This window comes from Vanacampus margaritifer, chromosome 1, assembly GCF_051991255.1.
Source record: "Vanacampus margaritifer isolate UIUO_Vmar chromosome 1, RoL_Vmar_1.0, whole genome shotgun sequence".
Classification (NCBI taxonomy): Eukaryota; Metazoa; Chordata; class Actinopteri; order Syngnathiformes; family Syngnathidae; genus Vanacampus; species Vanacampus margaritifer.
The window spans coordinates 7,135,371-7,156,630 of record NC_135432.1 but is presented as its reverse complement, the minus strand read 5'-3'; the positions used below and the strand labels follow the sequence as shown (position 1 = coordinate 7,156,630).

The window sequence follows — 21,260 nt, the reverse complement described above, 5'->3', positions numbered from 1 at the left end:
CAAATGTAGCATAAGCCACAGTATGACTGATGTGTGCCACCATGTTAACGCTCTCAATACATATGACATATCAATACGTCATAAGCGTCATAGTCGCCGCGTACGCATGACGTATCAATACTTCATATGTTTTTTGTTTTTTTTTATGCAAGAGTGTACAGGAGGGTCTGGCGGAGCTTCTGACTGAAGAATTAGGCTTGACTGCTATGTAATTTAAAAGAAACGGCCAGCAGGTGGCAGCAAGTATAAGACCAGCCAGTATCACGCAAGGATCTTGTTGTAGAAGAAGAGAAGCAGGAAATGTAGATTGGGACTAGGAGTGTCGTCTGTCACTACATAGTTGTAAAGCAGCGGGGAGCAGTAGGAAGTAGAAAATAAGCGATCGGCAAAACAAAACAGTTAACTCTTTCACTGCCAGACGTTTTCAGAAACGGGTTGTCCCCACTGCCAGCCGATTTAAGCATTTTGAGTGATCTTTCAAGGTCCACAGAAAATGTTGTGTTTGGACTATGGAAACACACATACTGTACTACCAAATGAAAGATTGGACTCTCAGCTTTCATCAGAAAAAAAAGTTTGATTCTACCTTATTCCGTTCTTCAGTAATCAACAATAGAAAATGGTTACTTTCACCGAAATTCTCTGTTTTGAAACAAAAAATGGAGAAAAAGAGCTTTTTGTGAAACGATGTTATTTCATGCACTCTAGTGAATTGTACACTTCTTTTTGTCCATGAATGATGCCACAAACACCTAAATAGTGCTTTACTTCTGTAAAACGCTTTCACCAACAATGAAAAAGTGTTTTTTTGATTGCAAAATACGTTTATTTCCATTCAACAGTGTAACAATTTGACAAAACAATTTTGCAAACTATTTACAAATGTGTGCAACTGTGGTACTACGTACAATTATGTGGATGTTTCAAATACAGTTTTTCCTTTTGTAACGCTCTCCTGCGTGCAAGGAGACGCCAGGACTCGCACAACAGTTTACTTTCACTTTCACATTGGTCCGTTTTGCGTGCAAACGTTACACTTTCTTGACGGCCTTTTTTTTCCGGGGAATAAAAAGCAAGTAGCAGACTGTACACACTTCCTCCGATGAATATGCATTGGACTCGGGGCACTCTCCGTCGTCCGATCGAACGTCCGCCTGTGCGTGCTCGGTTGCGCTCCGCGTTACGACACCGTCATAGCCGCCGCGTCAGCGGTTCCAATTTCGCCGTCAAGCTCGGATTCACCTTCATCATCATCGATGATGATCATCGTCGTCCTCAATGTACTATTATAGCGTTGGTCGATGCCTTTCGTCTTGTAAGTGTAGAGCTGCTTGCAAACGCTCGCCATTGCCCGTTCCCTCCTCCATCTAGCTCCATCTAACGTCTTCTACTGCCGCGTCAATGCTTCCCAACCACGGAGTCACCACCCTCATCTTCATCATCGATGATGATCATCGTCGTCAACAATGTGCTCTTTCAGCGATGCTTTTGGTCTTTGAAAAAAACGGCTCGGGCGTGAGCTCCTCGCGACCGGCCGCCATTTTTCCTTTGTCTTCCATTCTCATCTCCTGCTCGACGCTCTAGCTCCGCCTCTACTGACGCCCACCCGATCTTGTCAAAAGAGAGTCATCGCTGCCCTCTAGGGGCCAAAAATAGTCATTAGGCACAACAGACAGGCTGGAAACTTTCACCAGACATGCGGAAGGGTTTCCTCTACCCGTTTCAAAAAAAAATAAAAAAAATCATTGGATGACGTCTTTTGACGTCATTGGCAGTGCTCCGTAGGTTTTTACTTGACGTCTTTAAACGTCAGTGGCAGTGAAAGAGTTAACCCTGCAGCATTGCTTTTTGGCTTAAGAAAGCATCCTCACACTTGTATATACACTGGGCGGGGTCACATCCACGGTGTAGGGTAGAATTCGCTTTCGGTGCTGCGGGTTGGGGGTTGTCTGGGGGCCCGGGGGTTGTGCCTTGGCGCTGCCGTGGCCTGGGTAGGCACTGGGAGGTTGTGCTTGCTCTGTCCTGGCCGGGGTCGATGGCTCCCCTCTCTGGTGGAGGTTTTCATGCATGCCAGATCCACCACACCAGCGTCTACCGAAATTCAAACACAATCTGCTTCTTCCTCTAGTCGTTGAATCGGTGGAGGCTGATGTCTGTGGATCTCACTCTGCTTCACCTATCCTTCCTTCCTTTCCTCAGTCTTTCCTTTGGTCTCTTGAGGTCTCCCTAATTTGTTGGAATTTAGATGTTTCTGGGGTTGGTGAAAGATTCTGGTTGGTAACCCGGTGGGTAGTAGGTGATGTCTGGTCGGTGCTGGATTTTACTTTCCTTTCTTTTCTTTGATCCTTCCTCGGGTCCCCTGACAACCTCACGACTCTAGCTGGATTCTGAAGTATTCGGTTTAAGGTGAACGGTATGGGCTTTTTAATAGGTTTTAGGTGAATTAATGAGTGCACACCTACATGCACGCACACATGCACACACATTTAGCCGGCCTGCCGAAAGCATTCGAGAGTGGAAAGAATGGCCTTATTTCACCACTTTGAAGCCTCATTTACTTTTCTTTTTTTTTTTATTTTCTTTTTTCAAATTTGGCAGGGTAGATTTTTATCTTTACTTTCCAGGGACTTTAACTGTATTCATTTGGTATATAGTATGCCTCTGTTCTCTCCTTTCCCACGGAGTCAAATTTATTTGGCGATCAAACTGTTACCGTCTCAGTCTCTTCCTTCATTATGTCACTCGTTCTCATTTGTACATAAAATCCATGGATTAATGTCCTGAATGAGCCAAGCGTAAAACAGGCGCGAAACACAGAACGGCTGCCAAATCTTCTACTCCACTGCTGAACTGCATGTCATGGGGATTATTTATGCAGACATGTCATGCAAACAAGCGCAGTGTGCATGCACTCTTGTGGCTTAATATAAAATGTTGACCCGTTGCCAGTTGCCAGAACATGTTTTTAATACAGTCTATATTAGATGTTGTTTTTAGATTAGCAGACAGGATAATTGGAGCTATGAGTCTGGATTTAAACGACATGCAGAAAGATTGAGTTTGGCCTGGTCCGCTTGGCTCCGTTGTAATAAGTACAGACCAGGGTTATTATAGGTTGGGAATTTTCCTTTTAGTTAATTTTGAGTTTTGTTTTTTAAATTGAGTTAGTTTTAATTAGTTCTCAGGGTGGTTCTGTTGTTATTTTTAGTTATTGAAACAATGCTTAGTATTAATTTTTTTTTTCAAATGTGTATTACCTGTGCGCAATATTTAATAAACACCATGGTAAAATGAAAAAAGTAACACATTTCTTACCTAGCATTGCATTTCGGCTGAGTTAAATGAAAAAGCAGGCGAGCTGAGCCATTGGAGCTAAAAGTCAAGCAAGCAAAATTGTCGCCGAGGAGTGACATCATCTGAAGGTGCTTTTCTATTGGCGGCTGCTAAATGACATCACTTTTGTGTGACACACTTTGAAACGTCTTTAAAATCCTCTCTAAGGGCTCATGTATTAATTACCAAAGACTAAAACGAAGGACATTTTCGCTTTAATTAGTTTTAGTTAATTTTAACATAAAATGTAGTTTCAATTAGTTTTCTTTTTTTTTTTAAGCCTTTTCGTTTTTATTTTGTATCTTTAACGAAATTGTTTTTTTTTTTAATTTTAGTTTTAGTTCAGCTAAAATAACCTTGGTACAGACACACACCCATCCATCCATGACCTTATCACTGGTTGCAATTGAGCCGAGAAAGGTGTGACAGTGAAGCTGCAAAAATGCAAATGTAGTGCCACTAATGTTAAAATTCACATAACGAAGGTTAATCAGAATAATTATTTAAGTGAGCGAGGCCTGAAAGTGCTCTCTAATCATCAGCTATTATCAATACAAAAAGAACAATACACCGTGCTCTCTTTCTTTCCCTTCTCTCTTATTTTGATGGAATCTTCATCATTGAATTTTACATGTGAAGTACAGTATTGAGTATTTAGCAGCACATTGCAGCTCACTTTTATTGCATGCAGTTTGTTAAAGATTCTGCTTCATTCCGAGGCACCTTAGGGGGAGAAAGTATCTTGGTTAGTTTGGCTCTCTGGATGTCATGAAAGCCGACAAGATGAAAGCTTTGTGGACTATTCTCGTCTTTGGATATTAATAAAATAAAGATAAAATGTGCATTAACGCTTGAACATGAAGGCTTTAATTTCAATTTAATTGCTTACATTTGTGATGCTGCAAAGTGGCATAAATAAAAGAATGAAGTAAATTTTAAAAGAAGGGAGGCAAGCAGAAGGCAAACTGGATGATAGTTCTACATCATCCGCCCCCCCCCCCCTTGCCCCCCTTTTGCTTCTCTTGCGTGCCTTTACGGCCATCCATCAGTGTCTATGTCCTCTGGCCAACTCTCTTTTGATCCTGTTCACACTTTGTCGGCTCCCCCACACTTCCCGAGACCTAATTCTGTCCAGTGGGAGGAGTTTTTCTCATTCATTACATGCGCAGGGAGTGGGGGCAAGATGAGAATGAGGAACGGAAGGCCAAGTTGAAACTCAATATGGAGCGGAAGGATGAGAGATGGGAGGATGGGTAATATATACTGTGCTGATTGTCTTCCTGTTGTCCATTAAGACTGATGCTGAGAACCTCCAATGCCTGCAAGATGAGAAAAAGCTGATGTACGTAAATACATTTTGTGTTCAAGTTTCACTAGGGATGGACTGGCCATCTGGCATACAGGGCAGATGACTGGTGGGCCGGTGACTTTTGCGGTCGATGTGGTGCTATTTAATTATTATTTTCCTCCATTTTACCCCAAGAGACCAGCCCATAATTTAGAAGGAGCAGCCCATTAATCCATTTACAATATAACTAAACCATCTGTGGTAGAGCTACGTGGTAGCCAAGGGTGGTCAGGAATCGAGCGGGCATAAGTCAAAATGGCAGGTCCTGAGTTTTACTATTCTGATGGACAATATGAGAAAGATCTATTTTTTTTTTGGATTAAAAAAAAGAAAGAAAAGAGGTTAGCTTTGTACGTACATCACTTGCCGAGTTTTATAATAAACTGTGTTGGCGGCCCCATATTTTAATTCACTGGTAGCGCTCTTGTTTTATTATCTACCAATACAGAAGAGGCATACGTTACAGATAACTCATTCACTCACTCACTGCCATTTTCACTGAAGCAACCCCCTTCCCTCCCAGCTATTTCATTGGATTTTGACTGATTTTGCAAGGCCCACAGAATATTGTGTTCTATTGCTATAAAAATGGAACCTACCAAAAGAAAGATTAGAGTCTCTTCTTTCACCAGGAAAAAAAGTATATTTCTATTTGTTTCCATTTTGCAGAAATTTGTATTAGAATATAGCTAATTTCATCATTATTCACAAATCTGTTTAAAACTGTGGGGGAGGGGGAGAAAGCTCTCTCATGGCCTTTGTAGATCTCTTCTACTCTGCTGCCATCTGCTGGCCGTTTTTGTAATTACTACCATTGCTTCAACCATTCTTTTCAGTTCAGAGGCTGCATCAAAGCCTTCTGTCTAGCATAAAAAATATATATAATTAATGTATGAATACGCCTTTGAGAGCATGGTAATGTTTAAAATAGAACGTATTTATACGTTTTTGGGAACAAATGAATTAAAGTAGTTCTCATGTTTGGCATCTTTGAGGAAACTTTCAGTATCTTTTATGTAATGTCCTCTCCTGTGGAAATCAAAATATGGTCACCCTAAAATTTGTTGTATTTATTTTCTTATATAAGGAGTATTTGCAGAGTTCTAGAATTTTTTCAATGTCAGTAAGCATAAAAACTGCGTAAAACAGTCAAGTAAATTACAATTCCCAACTGTTCAACATTTTTTCTGTAAGGCCATACAGTAATATAATACATTTAGAATCAACTCCAAAATATCATGTATGATATTGACAAAGATGAAAACAAAGGGCATTTTCACTAAATTACTAGTTTTAGTTAGTTTTATACACGTAAAATGCAGTTTTAGTTTTGTCTGAACAACAATATTTGTCTGTTCCTGCTCTGATCCCGCTGACAGTTGATCTCTGTTCAGTTCTTGCTTTTTTTAGATTAAATTTGTCTCTTCGATCCGGCTGTGACAGACCATTTGATACATGATCTTGCATATCTTTTCCATCCGTCATTCCCATCCGCTGTTGACACCTAACCCTCTCTCTCCCTACCGGATTCGAATGTGTCATTCAACAAGCCCGATCTTGTCATGTCTACTTTCAAAAACGAAATATTGTTGTTTAAGTGAGTGAGTGTCAATGGCAACCTCTGTTTGGTCACTCTAGGGACACAAATAATTGTCTAAGTAAGAGAGACTCAGTCAAGGGAAAAAGGACCTTAACTCTTTGACTGCCAGACGTTTTCAGAAAAGGGATGCTGTGGGTGCCAGCCGATTTAAGCATTTTGACTGATCTTTCAAGGTCCACAGAAAATTATGTGTTTGGACTATGGAAACACACATACTACCAAATGAAAGATTGGACTCTCATCTTTCATCAGAAAAAAAGAAGTTTGTTTCTACCTTATTCCGTTTTTCAGTAATCAACAATAGAAAATGGTTAGTTTCACCTCTGTTTTGAAACAAACGTCTTTTAACGTCTTTGGCACTTCTCCCTAGGATTTTACTAAACGTTATTTAACGTTTTTGGCAGTCAAAGAGTTAAGCATGAGTCTAACTTTAAGACGTTCTGCAGATAACGAACACATCGCAAGTGGCACGAAGACAATGACAACTAATGGTCTTTTTTCTAATTTCTATTGATTTTATAGAATATTGCCCCCGCCCTCTAAAAAAATATATAGGTATATGTGGCCCTAATACGCCGTCGTAGCATACAGCTAAATTCAAATCAAAGTCATAGAAGAAAAATCTCTGACTAGCCTTTTACCCTTTAAGTTTGAAAAATTGCTTTACAAAGGTCAATTTTCCTGGTGCTTGTTTGGCCTAAAAAGACGACACATTGGTGACTGTAACTTCCTAAATTATGTCTCTCTTGTTTCCCCAATTCCCTTGCCTCATCTAAAGGTTCCACTCCATGCTGTGTGTCACGCAACATTATGGGGCCACCCTCAAAGCGCTCTGCCCGCCTCATCTGGCAAACAACGTGTGCTGTAAGGATGGCACAGCGAGTGGAAAAACAACACTTCCTTTGGAGAAACCTGCTTGGTAGATGAGTCAATTAGGAGGTGCACTAATGCACAAACACGAGTGACTTTAAAAATTCTTATGTGACAAACTTGATCCTTTCACAGTGGTTTGCAATACAGTACCAACATCAAGGTTTACGGAATCCCAGTTTTTCGTTGTATCAAATACTACTGTGTATGTAGAGCAGTGCTTCTCAATTAATTTCTTGTCCCCCCCCCCCCAGGAAAAAGAAAATCCCCCCCTCCCCCAACTCTCCGCCACATCTACTGGTATCATTTGTCTATAAAATTGTTGTCAATACACCTCTGCAGATGAGCTAATACTCCTTCTGCGCTTCCTGACAATGAGAGCGCCACTGCCACCTACTGTAATGGATGTGCAATTACACTTTATTCTAGAGTCAAAACAAGTTTAAATTAAGTCTATTTCATTTTGGCAATAGCAAATTATAACATAAACTCTACCTTGGAAACAACTTTACTGATGCACAACCACTAGTAGATGGCATCAATGCCCTATTTTAGATATGAGATTGACACAGTTTGAGGGTCCAATTGGAGAAACGGCTGAATTTTGTAAACCTAGTTTTTTTCTACTGCTGATACAAAATATTGGAAAAGGGCAGAATTTAACTTTTTTTACCTAACTTTTTTTTTTTACCTGATGCATGGAGAGAGTCTATTCTTTGATTTGGTAGATTAAATCAGTGTATGTACAATTATCGAACACAATATTCCGCGGGTTTTGAAAAGGTCCAAATGGTCTCTCAGTGAATGAATTAAACAATAATCTGTCTTCACATAACTGCACCCTCATTAGGGTTGATATGTGAATAAACAGTGTAAATGTAATCATCACTCCTGAGAGACGTGGTTGCAAGCACAAGTCTGCACACCCTACGTGCATGTCCAAAAGATTCTTAAAAATGCAGGCACAGGCAATGAGTGTACAAAGTGTGAATGCACAAGCATGCACACCTCAGAGAGAGAGATTTTTTTAAATAATGTATGAGGTGGCGTGTTGCCACGAGGAAACGATAAGCTTCATGGTATAGAGGTTTAATTATCCGTCCGCGTGTAATCGTATGGAAACAGCTTCCCACTCGTCTTTTATTAAACCTTTTCTAGTTGTTAAAGCTAAGGGGGCCCTCTTATGAATTATTAAACTTGCAGAGAATGTGTACATCTCACAGCCTCCCAGTTGCAAGTTTTCTTAAGGCCGCTGGGAATACTCCATTGGGCTTTGGGCTCTCTTTCATGTGAGCAGCTGGACCCTGGAAAAGGAGGCGGTTGTGTCTTGCGCTATTTTGGGTCAAACGCGGAGTGCAACGCTTTGAATTCTTGTCTTGTTACAAACTTTGTTTTGTCCCTCTATGGATTGCACAGATGGGAATCAATTTTGCACAAAAGCGACATGTGGACGTTAGCGGCGCTCAGGCTACTGTGCTTATGTTAGACCGCCGGGACAACAGGCCACTAAATAGATTCCGACCGCATCGCCAATTATTTCCGATCGCTGCTGCTGAGTGTAAATGAAAACAATTAACAACTCGAGGATGAATCCCAGAAAACTCACAACCGTAGGACCAGAGCAGGGGTAGGCAAGTTCGGTCCTAGAGACCCGCAGTCCTGCATGTTTTTGATGTCTCCCTCCTGAGAGACTCCTGCAGAATGTAATTATGAGCTGATGATTTGAAACGCCTGGGTTGGAGGTAGGAGACACCAAAATCATGCAGGACTCTCGAGGACCGAACTTCCCTATCCCTGGACCAGAAAGTATGAGGTCTGTTTATCTGAGTATTGTTACATCACAAGCAGTGAGGCTCTCCTGTGTTGTATAACAAGTTTCTCTCAGGTGAGAACAAAGAAACAATTAACACTTCTGCCACCTCTGAGGTTTGATGCATCACTAAACCCGAGGGATGGATGTCCTCTTCTATGTGTGTGACACTAACAGACATTGGCCATATGGAATCCAAACTCAATGTCTATGACTATGAATGCAAAATTTATGAGCTACCAGTGAATAAACAAAACATGAGGGTTAATCATGATGATCTGCCAAAAAAGAAACAATATCCTTAACTAGACTAAGTGCAAGCTGAATGTTTATGAAGGAAATTGAAAGATAAATGATGTGAAAATTGAAATTTAGCTACAAATTTTAATTGTAGTTAAATGACAAATTAACAAAAAGAAAACTTGAACTGCAATCTGTCTAAGGTGGGATTTAATCATTTCAGAGATATTATAATCAATTTCCTGATATGATAGTCAGTTGGTATCGAACCATAGAATGTACTAAAATGTGGTTGAAGAGGGGTTTGAACCCAGATTCTCTGTGGCGGGAGGCAATTGCTTTAAGCACTGAGCTAACTTGACTTGATCAAATTCATGGCTAATGGCGCATTCATATTTATTCATATTTGTACAAAGCTGAAAGCTGTAAATAGAAGCTGAATGCTAATATGCTAATACAAGTATTAGGTGGGATTTGTTTCATGGCAAAAAAGCAAAGAGAATAAAATGCTATAGTAAGTATAAAGGGTAGAAACAATATATGTGGGGAATGCTTCATTCCCACAACTAGAATGTGTTTTGATTTTAAGGATTACATGGATAAGCAGTTCAGATAATGGATGGATGCGAGTATATTGGCAGAAGGATGCTGAGTGTCCAAATGCCAGACGGGAGGTCTAGAGGAAGACCAAAGAGGAGGTTCATGGATGTACTGAAAGAGGACACGAAGGTAGCTGGTGTGAGAGCAGAGGATGCAGAGGACAGGGTTAGATGGAGGCAACTAATTCGCTGTGGCAACCCCTGAAGGGAAAAGCCGAAAGGAAAAGAAGTGAAAGTCTGCATTGCCTTTTTTTTAAATGCCATTTGACTATTCAAAAGAGTAAAGATATTCTGTGGGACATTCGTTTGTGATTTATAGCCTCCTTAAAGGATATTTGTGCAGTTTGTCCCTTTTTTTATACTCGCGACTGCCACCTCTGGCCCAAAGCGTAACTGCAGCATCGAAACTATGAAAAATTAGCAGCTCATGCGTGCAGTGTCATATGCTAGCTAACACCACAGGCTAATGCTAGCACAACACCACATCTGCTACTCTGTGGGGACGCGCATGATACTGTGGCGTGTGCAGGGTCTGCACACTCTACTTTAAAGAAAAGATAAAAGCTGATAGGTGCAGTCAGAGTAAAACAGTCAGGGCTCTTCGTACTCATCTGGGCATTGCTGGAGCATGATGCAGAAAAAGCTCTAATATTACCTTTTTAAACAGCACCTTTAATGGTGTTATTGAACAGAATGTTTTGAAGTGTATTGACAAAGACTGCATCATTTATCTTAACCCCTTCGGACCCATTGATGTTTGCAGTGGACATGAGACATTTGCATGTCTAAACCAATAAAAACGCATCATTTGGATGATGTCAAAACTTCTGGCTCATGATTGGATCCTAGCTAAGTTGATTTGCATGATGTACATATTAAAAATATTACATATAAGCTTTGTAAGTTTACAACACTTTACAGCTATATTATCCTGGCGTCCACTATGACAAATAAAAGCATGAGATAACCACAATTTTTCCCCCATGTTTGTGTGTGCGGAAAAAAAAGTCAAAATCAATAAAAAAAAATAAAAATAAAAATTGCTCAGCAGAAAAAAACGCAGGTCTGAAGGAGTTACGCAATCTAGTTGGAGGTCACACTTGCCATGTGACTGACTGGTGATCAGTCCAGTGGGTGTCTCGCTTTTCGATAGGCTCTGGCCCACCGATGACCCTGAGCAGGATGAGGGCCAGAAAATTGATAGGTGGATGGATAAAACATGACAAGGAATACAGAGCGTCTGGTTTCGGTTCCTCCTTTTAATGTGTGTGGCGCCAAGCGCAGGAAGCGTATTGCTGCCTCCAGCCAGGAAGAAACAACATTGCAACCGGCATTTGCAAACGAAAATTTCCACTTGCACCTCCGGCAGGAAAGAGATTATATGTTGTCCCTTGGGACTCTAAAAACATAAAACTCGGATCTGAACGGATCCGCTGCATGCTTTTGATGTAACATCAAACATCTGCAGGAAATAAGTAAGTATGGACAAAAGTAGTGAGATGAACCTTTTAATCAATTAATTATTTACAAAAGAATGGGCATAACCCCTTGAATCTGAATTAGTTTCTATTTCTTGTTACTTGTGAACATACATCGTCGTATGGTGTTCCACAGGGTTCAGTGTTGGAGCCCCTGCTGGTTCCATTACATTTGCTGCCCCTGGATTCCATCTTTAAAACATTTGGTGTTTCTTTTCACTGCTATACAGTTGAGAGTCAAATCTACTGGTGTTAACTGTAAATGGTAATGGTGTTTTTGTTATTAATTTTGTTTTGTTTTTTCATAAGTTTGATGTTCCCTCCATGTACAGCACTTTTTATGCAGCGATTGTTTTTAAAGTGTTCTATAAATGAAGATAAATTCAAGTTGAACTTTACCTTTTGAATATTTTAAATGAGTTACAAAATGTATTCTCTCAAAACAAAATCCCCCCCCCCCCCCCTGCCTTCGTACCTGGATGCCCTCTGTGCCGGGCTGCTGCAGCAGTTTGACGGTGCGCGTGTGTGCGTTCTTCTGGCCACGGCCGTCGTGCCAGGTCAGGTTGCTGCCTCCGGATCGACGTGGCAGCTGGTAGCTCAGCTCTTCAGCCGACAGCGTGTGCTCCAGGGAGGCACGGCAAAAGCTGAAGCTGGACGCCGCTGAGAGGAGGCATAAGTAGAGGGAAACGATACATGCTCACTTTACAATGACCTTCATGAATACCTGTTTTCCATATGAGCAACAAGGGCAACAAAATGAGGAGTGGTTATCTTCTGAAGCATAAAAGGACATGCATACAGTCTTGATTACATGCTTTGTGGATTGAGGGCTGAGAATATGGACTACTCATTATGAAATCAAGCAAACTAGATTTCTTCTTCAATCATAATTATTTAATTGACCATACATTGTGGAAGTTGAAGAAAGATTCCAGCATACACCATCCTCATGAACAGACTCCACATTGGCATTACATACACACACATGCACCTCTCCTGTGGTTCTCCGGCCACATCTAGCTTGTCCAAGTGAAATCTTTCAAATCCCATCCGTCCCCCGTTTCTTATGGCGTGCCCCAGGGCTCTGTCTTGGGTCCCCTCTTCTTAAATGATACTTTAGCTGTTAAGATGATAACACTGGGGCTGTGGGAAAAAAGTTAACTAAGTCGGTTGGGTCAACCACAAAAATTGGTCGAAGTAAAAATGCACGCGGCGTTTAATCATTTTTAAAAAAACATGTTTGCGGTATCTGGAAGTTGCCAGAGGCCCGGAAACAATATTTTGTGGTCCTCCCAATCGTGGATTACGGAAATGTAGGCCTACTGTACAGATACACTTGAGAACCACAATGACATCCGCTGTGATGCCTATAACACTCACCAATGGTCAATTGGCCCTCTCGTTACTCACACGGACAAAGTCACTGGTTTATATTTATCTATAAAACACGTTCACTGGAAAGACCCCACCCTATGTTCACTTTCTGGTCCATCACCCGCACTCTCCGCTCCAGCAGTTTTATTAACCTCTTTGTTCCCAAAGTCTGCACTGCTTTTGGCCAATCTTCTTCCCAATTTTCTGCCCCAAATGACTGGAACGATTTTGCAACAAATAATAAAACTCACCCCATGTACAGTATCCCTATATCATCATTTATAAAGTTAGTGAATGGTATTTACATAATCACTTGCACCTGTTTTGAACATAAATAGCAACTCATCCTCTGTTTTGTGTGAGAATTAATTTATCTATTGTGAATAAAATCTCAAAAAACAAGATTATAAAACGAAAGCTCCTTTTCCTTCGCTCCTCGAGCGCCAGATGCAGAAACAGAAAGACATTGCATACACTTGAACGCAGCTGCCCCGCTATATAATGACCTTTTTCTTTGCTTTATATTGTTATACGCAAGTCATTTTGTTCCACACAATCCATTTCCCCATCACTCTATTCATCTCTGACAAAAAAGGAAGGCAACCTAGATGCAAGTTGTCAAAAAGATACATGAAAGAAAAATGAGTAAACTTCATCCAGCCACAAAGGAGCAACAATCTTTCAGGAGTATTTCGCTACACACCATTGATACCTGATGTGTGTTATCACAAGTCAGAAGTTTGTTCAGTGAGCAGCTGCAAGAAGACAGCTCCCGTTCTGCCGTGATGGATTCAAAAAAATACAAACTAAAGTGAAGATGAAAACAAGAGTAACAGCCTGCGGAATTACTGATGTGATTGCCTCGTTCTAAGCTACTATCTATATACTATTGCTTCTGTAACTTTATCTGTTTTTTTTCCCCTTGTTTCCCCACAGAATTTCTCTCTGCCTTTTTGTAGCTGGCGGGTCTTTTGGGTTGTTGGGACAAACCGGTGTAATTACTGCCAGTCAGACAGCGATGAAGGAGAGAGGGAACGTGGGGAGCTAAAGCGCCTTGCAAGCCTAAAGACCTGCCAATCGAAAAGAGCCAAAGCAAGAGACAAGAAGGAATGTGAGGTGATGGTTATCATTTTCACATTTATGCGTTCTGACAATAAACTATATTGCGCTGATTACCTCGTAGGGAGACACATAAATAAACAATGAAACAAGTTCATTTCACAAAGTGTGAAAGACAGATCTTTTCATTTAGCCCCACACACATTTCACACTTTTTAAGATGAAGAAGTGCTGCATCATTTCATCTCGGATCCACTGGTGTCTCAGTCACTGCCCTTTCACCAGACCTTGTAAGCTCCAGAAGTCATAAAAAGAAGATAAAGCGCTCACACCGCAGGCTATCAGAATTGTTGGACATAACCTTATGAAAGAAGTTACAATTTTAAGAAAGATCGTTAAAAAATACTCAATCACTTCATCGGTAGTTACAGATGCAATTTCCACAACCCTAATATGTCCCAACCTATCAGTCAATTAATTGGTTAGAACCGGCTCTATCTCAAGTACTACTGCTAAGGAAAATACTGATTTGACGTTTGACCATGACAAAGTCTAAAACCTGTATCTCTTGCTTTGACGTACACGCACAGAAATATTTCAACCCTACACTCTAAAACAGTTGGGTCAAAAATAACCCAACTATGGGTAAAAAATAAACCGATCTTCCACTTGGGTCGATTTGACCCAACTTTGAGTCAAGAAATGGGTCTTTCAGCGTAAAACAACTCATAAATATTGGTCAAAAAATCGGGTCATTTTGTATGAAACAACCCAGAAAGTTGGGTCAAATTGAAACAAAGTGAATCGGTCCATTTTTTATCCCTAATTGGGTTACTTTTGACCCAACTGTTTTTAGAGTGTAACTTAAGATTTATGTAAAAAAAAATTACATGACAAATTCCCATTTACTTTTTTTTTTTTAGTTAATTGTAACACAAAAAACACAGGAAAAACACATGTCCATATTTTCCCCCCATTGTTTACATTTTTATGTTTTGGGGATGAAACTGAATGCAGACATCCCAAAAACGTAAAATAAAAAAGTAATTATACTTTATTAATACTAAAAACAGGATTATGAGGATTATGCATTTAATATAAATAAGATTTATTAAACTAATGAAAATGTATCATATGAGTTTTATTTGGTAGGTTTGTGGTAAAATTATCAAAAATAAATAAAATTGCCTGTCATTTTATTTGTTTTCAAAAATTTATTTTTCGCCTAAATTATCTCTAAATATATATATATATATATATATATATATATATATATATATATATATATATATATAAATTGAAATATATATTTCTGTGAGTGTAAAGACAATAATCACTAAACTTTTGAAGAAAAGTGTTGGGAAATATCGAGCTGCAAAAAACTTCAACAAAGGCAGTTGGAACAGGGCCAAATCCTGCACCTGCTCTTGTTGCTTGGCTAGGATTACAATGGAAGTAAGTAGCAGCCAGTCATGTCTCAGAGGTGATTAGTGTCTTCACTGGTCAGCATCATGAGTCATCTGTCACCTTTCTGTCTCAACACTCGGTTCTTGATTAGCTTGGACAACTGCCAAATATACTTTGTCCTATTTGTCACTAACTGGTGTTGAATGATCTCTCTCTGCCCTTGACAACAAGCCCTTAACCACTTGCAGAAGGCACACATCATAGAATGAAAAATGGATGATGGGCAAAAGGAGGCAGGAAGAATCATGAGGAAGCCTGTTCGGTGTCAAAGAATAAAAAAAGAAGAATTGGGAGCTGTCCAGTCATATGGGAAAACTTTTATAAGACTTCCAAATAGAAGAACATTTGTGGACAAACATCCACACCTTATTATGACCGGTTTCTTCTTTGTGGTCATGTGTTTCTTTCTTGACAATTGCACCTTGTTTTTGCGGTTCAATAACAAATATATATACTGTATATGTACGGAGTCTCAAAACCTGATACAGGGTCACAGTTTTTGCATTGTAGTGCATCGGTGTGTCAGCCGATTTCAGTCTTGTCACTGGTATGGGGCGGGCCAAAAGGGCACTAGCTGAATCCATGATAAATTAACTGATTAAGCATTATGAATGAGGATGCACTTTTTTGAAAGCTCTGCAAAAAAAATAAAAAATAAGAACGACATAGCAAGAATTAGACAGCGCAGTTGAAGTTGAGGACTCTAAAATTAAAGGGCAAAGTCATAGACAGGTGTTCATCGTGTGTGTGTGTGTGTGTGTGTGTGTGTGTGTGTGTGTGTGTGCGCGCAGACGGTAGAGAGGTCAAAGCACCTCGCCTCGGCCCAATGATGTGTAACCTCATATCAACTCTTCATGGCAGCGGAGCATATCTACTGTGCAGAGCGGCAGCTAAATCTCAAAGGTATTTCTTCACAAAAGGTAATTAGGCAGTTTGGCACAGCATTGTGGAAGGTCGTTCCGAGCCAAATCCCACACTCGATTAACATTACTCATTTGACTCCAGTAAGGCACATTTACCTTGGTAGGTACAATTTTTGTTGGATTTTTGCATAACCTTGGTATTAGCTTAAAGGATAGATTTGGATAATGCACTTTATTGCAAGCATCGGTGGAAGAGTGCAATGGTGTATTTCAGCTGCATAAGCATCAGCTACTTTCCTACCAACTTAGCACCTCTTATTCAACTCAAACATTACATTTCTATTCGCTGGCTGAGTTTCAGTAAAGATCACTGCCATCCTCATTCCACTGTGACCTGAAAACTGGTGAACCTTCATCACGAGGTGATTTCATGCCTGCAGAACACGTTAAAGTTGATTTAAAAGTATAGTACTGGCAAAGAAATTCCGTCTACTTCCAACAAGTCTGTGGTACATCTGCAAATGATTAGCATTTGTTTGTGCTCTAATATGTTGGAGGTGAAGCAAAGGGTTATCTGTGATGCCGCCACTCTTCAATACCTGGCACTCAGCCCAGGAATGAGCCATGAAATTACTCAATTTTGAGAATGTGCTTCGGGATAAATATAAAACCCAAAACCCAGGCTTTTACCCATGATGCATTGCAGTCCATTATCCACTCTGACACGAGACAATGTTGCGGAGGCTGGGTCTGAGGTTTACTTTTCACAAGCTATCACTGTCACTTGGCCAGGCATGTCTGGGAATCCACAATGCAGGCTGATAGAAGATAGCAACACACCAACTCTCATCAGGACACAGGCGAAAAAAAGCCAACTAAATCTGTGTATGAATGCGTGTGTTAGTCAAAGCTGGCAGGCTCATGCATATGTGAATATGAGTCACAAAGAGAGCGGAGACTCAAACAGCCACACATCTGTATAATTCTCTTCTGCGTTGGTTTGGACCTCGGGGTTTGAATGAAGTTTTGCTGCTCAGAGCCCACAAGCTAGTCCGGATTCTGCATTCACACTGCAGGCAGTTGTGGCTCACAATGCACCGCGAGGTTGAGAACTCAGGTGCATTTGGCATTTCTGTTATGATTCTTTTGGACATCTACACCCTGAGAGAATTCCGCCTCACAACAGCACAGGATGCCCAGTTGAGCTGGGGATCAGAAGGGAAGCTGCCACTCACAAAGCTAAATAATAGGGGAGTGGATTTTTGTCAATTACCAGAATCTTCACTAACCGGGTCGGCTATGGACCAATCAGTCCGTCACTTCACTGACAACTCTCGTTTCTCTGATGACTGTATGCAGGCAATAAATAGCTTAGTGCTCAGTTTGTGTATTTTACATCAGGCATGTTGTTGGACAGCAAATGCCTATGATGGGATGGATCGAGTCCGTTTGGCTGCTGTCGGTTAGGGCGCCAGCCGGCTTCTATGATTCCCTCGTGTGTGTGTGTTGGGTGGTGCCTGTTTTCCTGCGATGCAGCTTTGAATGTGCCAGCGCCACGTTCTGATTGGACGACTGCGCCAGCGCCACGTTCTCATTGGACAACTATGCGAAGCCCGTTCCTGGTTGGCGGCGGTCCCCGACTTTCTCGGCCAATCATCAAGCTACACCTGGCTGGACTACCCGTATAAAAGCGCTGCTCTTCATTTATTCGGGGCGGCTGGGACTTAGCAGTACAGCTCGCCTCGTCACGCTACTTGTCGCTCGTGTTTGGTGTGAGATTGAACTCTCGTTGAACACTCGTTTGAGTATTTCCTTGCTAGCGCCATTTCTGGCTTCTTGTGTACTTGCTTTAGTTACGAGCGTTTGGGCTTTTGTGTGCGTTTTCGTTGAATACGCCATTACTGCTCTTGTGTTCTCTTTGTTCCCTATTTACCTCAGTTAAAACTGTACAAGTTTATTCCACTACACAATAACCTCTCGTCTGTGTTACTTCCCTTCCCCCTAGCTGAGCCAGTCGTAACAGCTGCTACGATGCAATTAGCGAGGAAGGAAGAGAATAGTAATACTGTACAACATACAATATCAGGCTTACTGAGTGAGTTATTAAAGCTTGTAAATAAAATGAGTAACTATTAACCCATTAAGGCCGGGAGCGCATTACCGCTTTTCTACCACTAGAGCCGGGAGCGCTCTAGCGCTCTTCTACTTTTAAAGCCGGGCAAGCAGATATGTCATTTTGTTTTGATCAATTCTTGGTCTCTCGGCCGATGAAATGCATCAGAGGGTGACGTGGGCTTGGTTGTTTACTTTAGCCTTGAACGCTTTCAGGTCGGAACTGGGAAAAAACAACTTGGATATTTCTGACTCCCGACCATCCTCGAATGCAGCAAAAAGTCACCCATAGGTTATAGAGACATGTTTTGCCAGGCGCTTTAGGCCTTAATGGGTAAAAGCCACGTTGTTTCTTCTCCTGTGTCTGACCATTGAATATAAGGCAGGACCCCAATTACTCGATTCACCCAAAGAATTTCTAAAGATATTCTGTAGCTGAAGCCCTGTGTGTGCTTGCGTTATGTCACCAATTGATACATTTTGATGATGTCTAGCTTGCAATCTGTCCCTCTTAGTATGCAGTGAAATTGTCTGACAACCGATTTCAATCAGAATTTTATTCAAAGCCTGATTCAGATCGGAGGAATAGTAGGATATTAATGCTATAAACTTTTCCACTCCTTTCATGTAATTCAATTAGTGAAAGCCACCATGTTCTTGCGCACGCACAGAAGGTCAAATCCGCCTTAAATTAATTTGCATAAAGGATAACCTCTCGCTCACAATGTTCCCGAATCTATTTTGAGATTTGAACAACCTGATTTCAAAGCTAATCAAACGAACCGTTTTTTTTATGCAACCACGACGCATGTATGACCCACAAGCCATGTTAAATATTCTCATTTGTCAAATCCAACCAAATTAGCCTCAGATAACGCATGTAATGAGGAAAATTACATTAGAAGGTTGTATCAAGTGGAACAGAACTGTTAACAACGATTTTGTAAAGGTCAGACTAACTCCCACTCTGTGTGGTTGGTTGAATAGTTCTGACATGCACCATTGACAACAATGCTAATCATTTTCATGAGTTATTGTGACAGATTACAGTCATTATTGATGCGGGGGGTGGGGGGGGGAGCTTATTATTTTTCCATCTTTCAAAAGGCAGAATTATATATCATCACATTTTATTGGAAAAAATAATCATGTGTGGCAATAAATTAAGTGTCACCCAAACTGGTCAGCTGATCCTAAAATGTACTCTCTGTATATGAAGTAATAAAGACATCAACTCTTTTACCAAAGCACAAGTTGGAGCACAAATACCTTCAGATAGAGCCTGCCAGGTATCCAACAAACTCAGCCTGGTGACCATCGAGATACCTAAAATTTACACAAGCATGTGATTTAATGTTATAAATCCAAAGCATTCGATCATCATGTGCGGAACTTCAACTTGCCAGAAAGAACTGACTGTTTTCCAACATCCCACTTTCATGGACTTCTCTGACGGATTTGTCGCATGTGGTCTATAAATCAATTGGGACCGCTGATGCTGCGGCCTGCTGAGTGAATGGCGTGCAGTGGGGCGCACCGATCGATACCATATTGAGTGTCCTTAGCCAATGCCTATCACACAAGCACGCCACGCCATTGATGCATGCGTGTCACAGACCTCTGTGACAAATGAGAAGAAATGTCTGAGTGATGTAGTGTGGCTAAAATAACACCCAGTCAATAGCGCTAAATGTGGTAGCGCACACACAGACACACACGCTAGCACAAACACAATGGCTATCGATCATCTAGGCTTAGGGGTTTGCAAACAAAGATGTGAATAAAGAGTTGCTTGATGAACTCAGCGCATTACCAGCATCCACAAACAGACATGGCAAAAGGAATATAAAAAGATGGCAGTTAAGATAAGATAAGATAAGATCCACTGATTATCACAGTTGCGCCTAAAAATGGCTTTGCATTATTTTTCGTGGAATTAATTTTTTCATTTAACTTTTTCTAGTGTCCATCATTTAAAAGGAACCCCGACTGTAATGACAAGTTTGCTCTATATTATTTACTTGGTTGTTACTAACATAACTATGAGATTCATTTAAAAATAATAATTTCCAGTTTAATACATTTTGTGAAACTTTATTTGGACGTACGCCGCCATTGTTATTTATGTTGCGACGTATTCAGTGCGTAGTGACGTAGAATGGCGGCAGGCTTTCTGCCCAGCAATGTGAAACGCCTACCAAGAAAGCAAGTTAAGCCTCGTAGCGTTCCTAAAGAAGCAACATGGATCGGGAGAGTCACTTTACCCCACGCCGTGCTGTCGTCATTCACCAGACACATTCAAGAGTTTTGATCGTCCCTTTAGGAACGCTACGGAGACTTACCTTTTCACATTGGTCGGCAGAGAGCGAGCCGCCATTCTATGTCACTACGCACTGAATGCGTTGCGACGTAAATAACAATAGCGGCATATGTCCAAATAAAGTTGCTACAAAACGCATTAAACTGGAAATTAAAAATGAATCTCATAGTTATGTTGGTAACAATCAAATAAATAATATAAAGCAAACTTGTCATTACAGTCTGGGTTCCCTTTAACGTCTACTTTATGGTTTATAATGCTGGAAAAGCAACCAATAAAAACAGATTTAGATTTTAATAAAACTTGGTGTGCTTGTCAATAGTGATGGCCTAACATCAAATCTCAAATTTTAGGTCAATATGGCACGAGTTTGGGAGCTACGGCCCGTCGAATTTTGACATTTTCGGCAAAATTCACATAGAAATTGTTGGAAAAGGGAAATCAATAAGGATTCCAAATATGCAATAATTTATAAGATTGGTGCATATTTTAGTATCCTTTTGACCTTTTGTTTTAGTTGTTAATTTTGGTGAATTTGATCACAGGAGGACAGATTCTGAGCTCCACAGATATGTGTGGTAGAGGTCATCGGATTTTCTTCATAAATATGACAAAGGCGTGCATTGAACCATCTGAATCGTTGCAGAAATCAATTTATTGAATGCATCATCATCATCACACGCTAAACAGCGTAAATGATCGCGGGAGACGTCTGACTCAAAATGCTCACTTCACTAATCTGTGATTTCCCTAGCCAAATTTACATCATGCACCTGTGGAGTTCAGC

At 40.7% G+C, this 21,260-nt stretch overlaps 1 protein-coding gene across 1 annotated transcript in view; it reads right to left on the bottom strand.

Annotated features, from left to right (window-relative positions):
* Nucleotides 1-21,260, bottom strand: part of LOC144061561 (sterile alpha motif domain-containing protein 10-like) — a 57,326-nt gene that overhangs the window by 15,558 nt on the left and 20,508 nt on the right. Inside the window, exon 2 of the mRNA XM_077582126.1 lies at nucleotides 11,754-11,938. Coding sequence (XP_077438252.1) covers nucleotides 11,754-11,938 — 185 coding nt within the window. The remainder of the gene's footprint in view (nucleotides 1-11,753; nucleotides 11,939-21,260) is intronic.